This window comes from Entelurus aequoreus, linkage group LG05 (genome assembly GCF_033978785.1).
Source record: "Entelurus aequoreus isolate RoL-2023_Sb linkage group LG05, RoL_Eaeq_v1.1, whole genome shotgun sequence".
In the NCBI taxonomy this organism is placed as follows: domain Eukaryota; kingdom Metazoa; phylum Chordata; class Actinopteri; order Syngnathiformes; family Syngnathidae; genus Entelurus; species Entelurus aequoreus.
The window spans coordinates 64,909,325-64,920,169 of record NC_084735.1 but is presented as its reverse complement, the minus strand read 5'-3'; the positions used below and the strand labels follow the sequence as shown (position 1 = coordinate 64,920,169).

At 38.6% G+C, this 10,845-nt stretch overlaps 2 protein-coding genes across 6 annotated transcripts in view; one reads left to right on the top strand and one right to left on the bottom strand.

Annotated features, from left to right (window-relative positions):
• Window positions 1–436: 436 nt before the first annotated feature.
• Window positions 437–1,741, bottom strand: LOC133650900 (alpha-crystallin B chain-like). Its single transcript, XM_062048655.1, has 3 exons — window positions 1,499–1,741; window positions 1,311–1,433; window positions 437–1,242 (listed from the first exon to the last, which is right to left on the bottom strand). The coding sequence occupies exons 1-3, from the start codon at window positions 1,676–1,678 to the stop codon at window positions 1,051–1,053; spliced, it is 495 nt and encodes a 164-aa protein (XP_061904639.1). The 5' UTR covers window positions 1,679–1,741; the 3' UTR covers window positions 437–1,050.
• Window positions 1,742–5,247: 3,506 nt separating this feature from the next.
• The window catches only part of LOC133650897 (cilia- and flagella-associated protein 54-like), a 37,006-nt gene continuing 31,408 nt past the window's right edge, over window positions 5,248–10,845 (top strand). For 3 of the 5 annotated variants that reach the window (XM_062048641.1, XM_062048642.1, XM_062048640.1), the window contains exons 1-5: window positions 5,252–5,465; window positions 7,826–7,931; window positions 8,083–8,232; window positions 8,332–8,497; window positions 8,561–8,619. In XM_062048641.1, the coding sequence (XP_061904625.1) occupies window positions 5,311–5,465; window positions 7,826–7,931; window positions 8,083–8,232; window positions 8,332–8,497; window positions 8,561–8,619 (636 nt within the window). In that variant the 5' untranslated portion in view covers window positions 5,252–5,310. Of the gene's footprint in view, window positions 5,466–7,825; window positions 7,932–8,082; window positions 8,233–8,331; window positions 8,498–8,560; window positions 8,620–10,845 lie in introns of all 5 variants that reach the window. The other 2 variants (XM_062048644.1, XM_062048643.1) reach the window with 2 other exon arrangements.

Below are 10,845 nucleotides of genomic sequence, written 5' to 3'. Positions count from 1 at the left end.
GTTATGCTAAAATGCTAACTGTAACATGCGTCAAGTACCAAAATATCTTACTATGAGGCGTGTACCTGAAAAATCTGCTTAAAATACTAGCACGCTAACATTGGCATGTACCAAAATATGACTGAGGTGTATGTATACCTACTAAATTAGCTAAAAAAAAAGAAAAAAGCTAGCATGCTAACAGGTATCATTTGTCAAGTAACAAAATATTTGGAATTGAGGTGTATATCTGCAAAATTTGAATGATAATTATTGTGCTGCGGACCGTTAAAAAGTTAACTACGGGCCGCAAATGGCCTCGGACCGCACTTTGGACACCCCTGCTCCAAAAGATGTAAACAAACAGATTTTATTGCTCTAAATTCGACTCATGTTTGTGCTATAGCATTGAAGAAGAAAGAAAATAAACACTTTTGTAAAGACACTCTGTAGACACTTTAGTTTTATACTTCAATGTTTATTCTATGTATTTTCAGTTAATTGTACCAGGGGATTGTTACCATTTCCTAGGGGGATCATCTTCATCATCATCATTGAGCTCGTTCTCACTCATGCGACACACACATACATAAATACAGGTTATATCATTAAAACAGTAGTTTCCTTCTTCATCCAATACCTGTTTACCCCTTCTCATTGAAGCACACCCATGGTCCCGAGCTAATACACAAACGACGCCTCTGGAGAACACACACACACGTAGAAAAAAATGGACTCACTCATCCAGGCACTATAACAATCATTTTTTTGTTTGGATCCGATTGAAAATATTAGCACTTTTACATTCAAGGTGGTGTAATATTTGGTTTTCAGTATTGGCTGTGCATCTTTTTGATAATACCCTAACCTATGAATCTATGTTTTGCAGGCATGTGACAATAGTAGTAAGTTAGATACTAGTTTATTAGCAGGCTCTACACTAGACATGGCTGCCCCACCTATACATGCACTCACCTGCTCACAAAACAAGTTAAATACAAACACACTTTTAGTAATCATGAGGATTAGTATCGTGAAACTGCGTCGGATGCTTCCTTTTCCGACGCGGCTCTACATTTTCTGTTTGGCTGATCCATCCTCACAGGATATCGGAATGTTGCGCTCTGGGCCGGGTGAAGACCTGGGCGCGGTGATAGTCAGCACGCCATCGACCGACAAACTGGAGGTGATGTCAGCACACGATATCCCGGAGGGGAGCCTATACTTCCTCAGGAACTCCCTGGACACGAAGCCATGGTCGTCCTAGAACAGACAAGCAATCGGTCGCCACGTGTCGATCTTTCAATTGCGGTCAAAGGTGCTCGACCAACCTGTCTGTCTTCATGTTTGGCGTGTATTGTGATGAACTCGTCGCTGACATTGACGCTCAGCTCATCCGGTGAGAAATGCTTCACATCCAGATAAATCACATAGCGATCCTTTTCCACGTGCATCTGCATAGACACAATACTGAGAAGCCTGTACTTGGACTACTACTAATGCCTTAGTCATGGATTACCTCACTGTGTCCGTTCTCGGGCCAGTTTAACCAGCGCATGAAGGATGGACGCATCCAAGCGAAGGACCACGGGAAAGGCCAGACCAGAGGCCAATCCGTGAGAGACTCTGCGAAGGACAGGTCGGTACGTCTGTACGGGAAGGCCCGGCGGTACCAGGGGTACTGGATGGGGATATCCATGATGAGTATCTGGAAAGAGATGAGGTGTCTGATTTGGTGTCAGATGTGTACTCACTGTGCCTTCCCGCTGCACATTTATAGCGCTTTCCCCTCCCATCTCATCCCGGGTGTCCACGTCTCCCCCACCTCCCGTAACAACCCACTTGCACTGCCAACAGGCTGATCTTTCCAGAACAATACTGTCAACTGTTTATCCGACCATTGCCCTCATTGTTGTGGCTGGCTGGCTGTCTCTCTGTCGGTGTCTCTCCCTCATGATGTGACATTGGCTGGGAATACTGCTGATGCTGCCTATGTGCTCTACACAGGAAATGCCTCCGTCTGGGTCCAAGCGCACATGTTTGTATGAGGACCAACTGCCAGAGCATTAGTCTGCCGGCCTGCCAGTGCCAGAAGCTTTAGGACTGCGAGCGAAGTGGATGTGAGGCTTGAATGGGAAGTGATGAGTTTGTATGGCGCAGCATTAGGTGGCATCTAAGGCCTGTATCATTTTTGCTGTAAGCTCAGATACCAAATATGGAGTCCCATCCAATGTGATGTATGTCATTCCATTTTTGATCATCATGACACATTTCAATGTTATCATCCTCTTTGTCTGCAGGTGGCCGGAACAAAACCCCAACAAAAGCTATTCTAAAGTTGTACAAACCCAGTTTCCATATGAGTTGGGAAATTGTGTTGGATGTAAATATAAACAGAATACAATGATTTGCAAATCCTTTTCAACCCATATTCAATTGAATGCACTACAAAGACAATATATTTGATGTTCAAACTCATAAACTTTATTTTTTTTTTGCAAATAATAATTAACTTAGAATTTCATGGCTGCAACACATGCCAAAGTAGTTGGGAAAGGGCATGTTCACCACTGTGTTACATGGCCTTTCCTTTTAACAACACTCAGTAAACGTTTGGGAACTGAGGAGACACATTTTTTAAGCTTCTCAGGTGGAATTCTTTCCCATTCTTGATTGATGTACAGCTTAAGTTGTTCAACAGTCCGGGGGTCTCCGTTGTGGTATTTTAGGCTTCATAATGCGCCACACATTTTCAATGGGAGACAGGTCTGGACTACAGGCAGGCTAGTCTAGTACCCGCACTCTTTTACTATGAAGCCACGTTGATGTAACACGTGGCTTGGCATTGTCTTACTGAAATAAGCAGGGGCGTCCATGGTAACGTTGCTTGGATGGCAACATATGTTGCTCCAAAACCTGTATGTACCTTTCAGCATTAATGGCGCCTTCACAGATGTGTAAGTTACCCATGTCTTGGGCACTAATACACCCCCATACCATCACAGATGCTGGCTTTTCAACTTTGCGCCTATAACAATCCGGATGGTTCTTTTCCTCTTTGGTCCGGAGGACACGACGTCCACAGTTTCCAAAAACAATTTGAAATGTGGACTCGTCAGACCACAGAACACTTTTCCACTTTGTATCAGTCCATCTTAGATGAGCTCAGGCCCAGCGAAGCCGACGGCGTTTCTGGGTATTGTTGATAAACGGTTTTCGCCTTGCATAGGAGAGTTTTAACTTGCACTTACAGATGTAGCGACCAACTGTAGTTACTGACAGTGGGTTTCTGAAGTGTTCCTGAGCCCATGTGGTGATATCCTTTACACACTGATGTCGCTTGTTGATGCAGTACAGCCTGAGGGATCGAAGGTCACAGGCTTAGCTGCTTACGTGCAGTTATTTCTCCAGATTCTTTGAACCCTTTGATGATATTACGGACCGTAGATGGTGAAATCCCTAAATTCCTTGCAATAGCTGGTTGAGAAAGGTTTTTCTTAAACTGTTCAACAATTTGCTCACGCATTTGTAGACAAAGTGGTGACCCTCGCCCCATCCTTGTTTGTGAATGACTGAGCATTTCATGGAATCTACTTTAATACCCAATGATGGCACCCACCTGTTCCCAATTTGCCTGTTCACCTGTGGGATGTTCCAAATAAGTGTTTGATGAGCATTCCTCAACTTTATCAGTATTTATTGCCACCTTTCCCAACTTCTTTGTCACGTGTTGCTGGCATCAAATTCTAAAGTTAATGTTTATTTGCGAAAAAAAAAAAAGTTTATCAGTTTGAACATCAAAAATGTTGTCTTTGTAGCATATTCAACTGAATATGGGTTGAAAATGATTTGCAAATCATTGTATTCCGTTTATATTTACATCTAACACAATTTCCCAACTCATATGGAAACGGGGTTTGTACTTAGGTGCAGCTGAGGTATAATACTGTAAAAACTCTCACCAATGATAGTAAGTAGTTCTGTCAAATTATAATTTTTTAAATCAGAATAATTACACCTTTAAATTGTGATTAATCAGAGGTTATTATTCCCTTGCATAATTTAATCAAACTTAAAAATTAGCCTAATATTTGGACACAATTGCATTTTTATTGTTTTGCCTTTGTTTGTGGTTTCCCTATGTTTAGTGTTTCGTTCTGTTCCCGGCGCTCTTTTCCTCCCTTTGTTTACTTTCTGATTGCTAGAAGCCTATGATTAGTGATCAGGAGGCTCACCGGCATCTGATTAGTTATCAGTAGCTCACCTGCTTCTGATCACCAATAATAGAGCTTTTTAGGCCAGTGTCAATCTGCCTTCTGGGCGGGATTATTCTTCGCCACTTGCAACTGTTATGATTCTTGTAATGCTAAAAGCATGATACCGCCTTATGTTCCACGTGCATTTCTCAACGGCACGTCTCTTTGTTTGTTTTTTGCCTTATTGGAATTAAAGAATCACCTTACCTCCACGCTGCCAGCTGTCCTCTGCAAATTGGGATCACAAACACATCACCATGCGAATACGCAACATTCATTGTTAGAATATCACAGAGGAAAATTTTTTGAGTATTTCACTTAAATGGAGGTTGTTTATTTTCTTGAAAACAGAGTGACATTTATATCTAAAGTACCACCATGGTGTGTTTGGAAGTGACATTTTTCAGCAAGCACACCAGTCAGTCTTGTCACTAATTTTTGCTTTGACCTGATCACTGTCTGTAATGCAACTTGTGCCATGCAGGTAACCATCCGAAGTTAGAGTAAAGGAGCATGTATGGTCAAAAGAAATGGCTGCGTATATACATGATTAATGCAATATATTTTTTTTTTATTAATCACTTGAGTTAACTCGTTTTTGACAGTAATACAATTGAATATGGTATTACTGTTGCCCCAAGTTGTGTTTTTTATGTTGATTTAATTTAAAAAAAAAAAAAAAAAAAAAATGTTTTTAATAATTTTTTTTATTTCTTGTGCGGCCCGGTACCAATTGATCCACGGACCGGTCCTGGGCCGCGCCCCGGTGGTTGGGGACCACTGCACTAGCCCACTTATGAGTTTTTAATGGTCAATATCTCAAATGTATAATGTATGTGATAATAGGTTGATAAACTAAGAACAAAGGTAGTGTTGTCACAGACATTAAAATAGTTTTTAAAGCACACATCATTTTGGATGTTTTCCATACAGACCAATAAAGACAGGAAGAATTCCGACTTTTTTCTCCAGCCGGACTGCAACGTCACAAGCAATGGCGTCGGTTTAGTTAGCGCCGTTGCCATGGTGACATGCCCTTCTCCAGACTTGTTTTTCGCCGGTTAAAACCACTCGAATGGCGACGGTGGAATTACCCGCTAGTTATTATGGAAAACTTGACAAAAGAAACCCGGTCATTGTATCTTTTGACCGAGATATTGGCTCGTTTATGACAATAATGAAACGAGTCGCGTCGTCGCCCAGCCGTGACAACGTCTCGTTTGCTAAAGGGTAAGATCGCTGTGACTGCTCATGGAACTACTAGCTTGTTAGCTATGCACCCATCCATCCATTTCTTACCGCTTGTCCCTTTCGGGGTCGTGGGGGTTGATGTAGACTTTCACAGCTAGCCACACTTTATTCTTCAGGAGGTTTACATTTCATGCTCAAGTCGACATCGATATAATTTGGGATTACTTTTAAAGTTATATTAAAGTTGAAAATATAAACACATAAAATTACCTTCTATGTTAACAAACATGTGCTGCTTATCGGCTGTAGTTAGTTACCAATAACTACAGGATACTATTGCAATTTTGGAGTATATTTATACAAACAATTGTCGGTGATATGAAGTTTTAACATGCACTACAAATAGTGGAAATTTTAAGCAAAATAAAGTATTTGAAATCAGTATCAAAAGTGTTTTTGTTTTGTTTTTCCAAAAAATATATTTCCATGTACGACTAGTTTTTGAATCTTAACTAATATTTATACTGATATTCGACAAATATTACTTTAAATATGCAAAATGCACCACAAAACAAGAACAGATCTATAAGCAGGCACAAGACATTGATGCAATGTTGATTAAACATACAGTCGTGGTCAAAAGTTTACATACTTGTAAAGAACATAATGTCATGGATGTCTTGAGTTTCCAATAATTTCTACAGCTCTTATTTTGTTGCGATAGAGTGATTGGAGCACATACTTGTTTGTCACAAAAAACATTCATGAAGTTTGGTTATTTTATGAATTTATTAGGGTCTACTGAAAATGTGACCAAATCTGCTGGGTCAAAAGTATACATACAGCAATGTTAATATTTGGTTGCATGTCCCTTGGCAAGTTTCACTGCAATAAGGCACTTTTGGTAGCCATCCACAAGCTTCTGGCAAGCTTTTGGTTGAATTTTTGACCACTCCTCTTGACAAAATTGGTGCAGTTCAGCTAAATTTGTTGGTTTTCTGACATGGACTTGTTTTTTCAGCATTGTCCGCTCGTTTAAGTCAGGACTTTGGGAAGGCCATTCTAAAACCTTAATTCTAGCTTGATTTAGCCATTCCTTTACCACTTTTGACGTGTGTTTGGGGTCATTGTCCTGTTGGAACACCCAACTGCGCCCAAGACCCAACCTCCGGGCTGATGATTTTAGGTTGTCCTGAAGAAGTTGGTGGTAATCCTCTTTTTTCACTACCACAACCATGCTTGACGGTAGGCATGGTGTTCCTGGGATTAAAGGCCTCACCTTTTCTCCTCCACACATATTGCTGGGTATTGTGGCCAAAGAGCTAAATTTTTGTTTAATCTGACATCACATGGACAAAGATAAGACCATCAGTGTGTGAATGTGTGTGTGTGAATGGGTTAATGTGGAAAATAGTGTCAAAGCGCTTTGAATTCCTTAAAAAAAAAGGTAGAAAAGCGCTATACAAGTACAACCCATTTACCATTTACCATTTCTGGAGGAAAATTCTTTGGTCCATGTCAGAAAACCAACAAATTTAGCTGAACTGCACCAATTTTGTCAAGAGGAGTGGTCAAAAATTAAATCAGAAGCTTGCCAGAAGCTTGTGGATGGCTACCAAAAGCGCCTTATTGCAGTGAAACTTGCCAAGGGACATGCAACCAAATATTAACATTGCTGTATGTATACTTTCGACCCAGCAGATTTGCTCACATTTTCAGTAGACCCATAATAAATTCATAAAAGAACCAAACTTCATGTTTTTTGTGACGAACAAGTATGGGCTCCAATCACTCTATCACAAAAAAATAAGAGTTGTAGAAATTATTGGAAACTCAAGACAGCCATGACATTATGTTCTGTACAAGTGTATGTCAACTTTTGACCACGACTGTACATTTCTTTTAAAACTGACTTTAAAACGACATTGCGAAATAGTTGTATTTGTAAATTGAGACAACGTTGATGTCCAATGTTGGATCCTCGTTGTTGGTTGGGAAATGACAACATTTTAAAGGTCAAACCAACGTCACAACCTAACATTGAATACAAGTTGTCAAAAAGCATGTTGTTTTAACGTTGCATTTGTGTTGTAGAATACTGTTTGGGAATTGACCATAATTCAATGGTCAAATCAACGTCAAAACCCAACATTGAATAAACGTCGTCAAAAAGCATGTTGTTTCAACGTTATGTTTGAGTTGCTCAACGTCAGCCCTAATTCAACAAAAGTTCTCAACGTTGTTTTAATGTCTTGTGCCTGCTGGGTTCCTTGTTGACAACAAATATTTTTAATAAAGCTCAGTATAATCAACCCGGTTTCCATTGTAATCATATTAAGAGCAATTTGTATATATTATTTATGGATCATTTAACATGTTTCATTTCATAACATTTGCAGGAATATGTTGCTGGCAGAGATTTGGCAAAACTATAAACGTCGTCTGCCTTCTGCATTGTATCAGGAGGGCATGGTACGGATAGGAGATTTTCTTGCTGGATTAAAGGTAGACTGAAGCCAGAAATGACTTGGTTACAGTATATACATATATTTAGATTTTATGGCAGATTTGTATTTTTACTTTAATAATTTATTTGTTTACTTTTTATTTTTCTATGAATTATTTTGTGTTTTAGCTATTTCCTGTGTCTTTGCAGTTGTATCAGCTGGCTCTGTCCCAAGGCTACGGTCTGCACCTGATTCAGTTCTGCTCAACCAGTATAAGTGACATTAGAGATCTGGACCACTTCCTGGCCTGCTTCTTCCCTGAAGGTTTTGACACAGACCAAGCTATCTTTAGCATGAAGGTACTCTACACAGTGTGTTTGGGCATGCTACAATCAAGCTTCTAAATAAAAGTCAGAAACATTGTTGATAATGTACATTTCTGGATTGTGTTTCCGTAGGTCCGTTCAATGCTGGGCTGCGCATTGTGCATATTTGAGTTGGAGAAAAGGCCCATAGTTCTCAGTGAGAAGGGGCTTTCAAAACTGCTGGATGTGCTGAAATTCATTAGGATTATGATGCAGGCTTTTCAGCCACACGAGCACTTCTGTTGGCAGATTTATAATGGTAATCAGTGGCTGCAAAAGGTATCTGTTTATCATGAAATTGAACCTCAAAATTTTATTACAGGTACTTTGCACATCTACAGCATCTGCCGCTACCTGATGACAGTGAATCATAATGCAAAGGTACGTATTGCTGCACAGGCGTACAGTGGAGCTTCCAGAAATCGAACGGCCCTAAACACATTTTGGAGAACAACCAATTGTTTTATGGGAAATCAAACAAAATTTGGGGTTCCAACCATCATCTTGTGACATGTCAATCAAAACTTCAGCAATCTGGACTTGCATCAAAAGTGTTTTTGTAATGCCACCATAGAAAAGGGTCTGGCTGCTCAGCACAATATGAGCGATGCATTTAATTGTAAATATAGGAAGGCATTATTAATACCAGCAATACCCATAAAACACCACTAGATGGCAGTATTGCCCTTTTCATGCATCAATTTACTTTATTAAAATGGTATTATACCTTAGTAAACTTCTTTCTTATACATGTACAACAATTAAGAATGCTGCGTAAAACTTTGCATGTATCCTAAATTGATATACATTTTTAAAAAACATTTTAAATGAGCAAATGTAGGGCTGTCAAAATGAATGCTTTAAAGGGGTCCTATTATGATTTTTTTTCAATCATGTTGTATTTTTTAGTGCTTCCATATGGAGTCTACTGACAAATATAAGTTTGAACTATATGCTACTGTGTATTAGAAATGGCAACAGTGGAGGATTCATGTGCATGTACAAGCCAGTCTGCCCAACAACAAGAGGATAGAGAAAAAGAAGGAACCTTTTGACTACAATGGCGGACTTGCGCAAAGCTCTTCCGGTAACACTTTACCATATATGTAGGTATTCGCTGAAGTCATCAATGGGAAAAATGTCAATAATGGGGAACATTTGAAATGGCTTGTTAGGTGGAAGTACGAAAGAAGGAAATATTGTTTTATAAATGTCTCCGCCTTGCCGCGATGGTTTGATTTTAAAATTTCGGGACTTATGCAGCTCCCAAATAAACAAAAACAGGTACAAATAGGTAAGAAAAGTTGGTTTTGCATTATAAGTCCCCTTTAAAGTGGATGCATCCATTATTAATTCAATTAAAAAACAAAAGTAAATCTAATTGACCCATCTTCGGCGCAGAATGACTCAAAATCCCTGAAATGACTCTGGCAACACATATCAGGCAGTTTATCCAAGTAGTGAAAATGTTGTGCACGTGCAAATGTGCAGTTGATCCGTTAGTGACAGGCCGCAAAACCGAACTAGTCAATATGGAACACGCTAAACGCACAATGATCCTCTCCATGGGAAATTTGAGTACACAAAATAATGACAGCAAAGCCGACCAACATACATTTTTACAGAGATTCTGCAGGAAGGAGTATTTTTCCATCTTAAAATAGCACTTGAATAACAAGTTAAGGACTAACAGGTTGACATTAATGCAGATAACTGTTAGTTTATAGAAACAGTAGGTCTGCTACGATTAGTCGGCATAGATAACCATGTCGATTATAAAAATTATCAACAAAAATGTGTTATTGTTGACAGTCGCTTAATAAAATATCAATTGATAGACCGGCAGGAATTTTTACACTTTTATTCCTTTAGGTAAATCATTGCAGCTAAATAACCCTAACAGTACTGGATTCAATACAATTCGATTCAATTATTTGTTTAAAATAGGGGCCGCACATACTAATGGACATAAAATAATACATTATATACATTACATACATAAAATGTAATTATGTCAGGTCTTAGCCAAAGGCTAATTTCAGACATGTTGGTGTGTACATACAATCAAATAACAATAACATTAACAATACAAACACAGAACAGTCAGGATCACCATTACAGATTCATTAACATTCAGGTAATTAAATAAGAGTTCAAAAACCAGGTAAATACTTCAAAAAAAAATAAAACAATGAAAAGAAGAAAAAAAAAAGAATATTGTATTGCCATAATGTATTGCAAATACTTTTTGCACTGAATGTCATGTTTACAGGACATCTTGCACTTTACTTTAGGTCTGTTAATTTATTTTTCACTGTCATAATGTATTTATTAACTAAAGCAAAACCACTAATCTCCCAGTAATTTATGTTTCTTTTGTTACACTTTAATTTACTATCATGAGTTTTAAAATAAATTATAATTAACGTGAAACTCAAACATTAACAATAATCGTTGACTATATTTGACTATAGTTGACTTTTCAAAAAAATAATTGCTGACTAGTCGACTATTCAAATAATTGTTAGTTGCAGCCCTAAAAAACAGTTTTTATGTTAACATGAACATGATTAAGTGTTACACATTAGGTGTTACATGTTAAGTGCA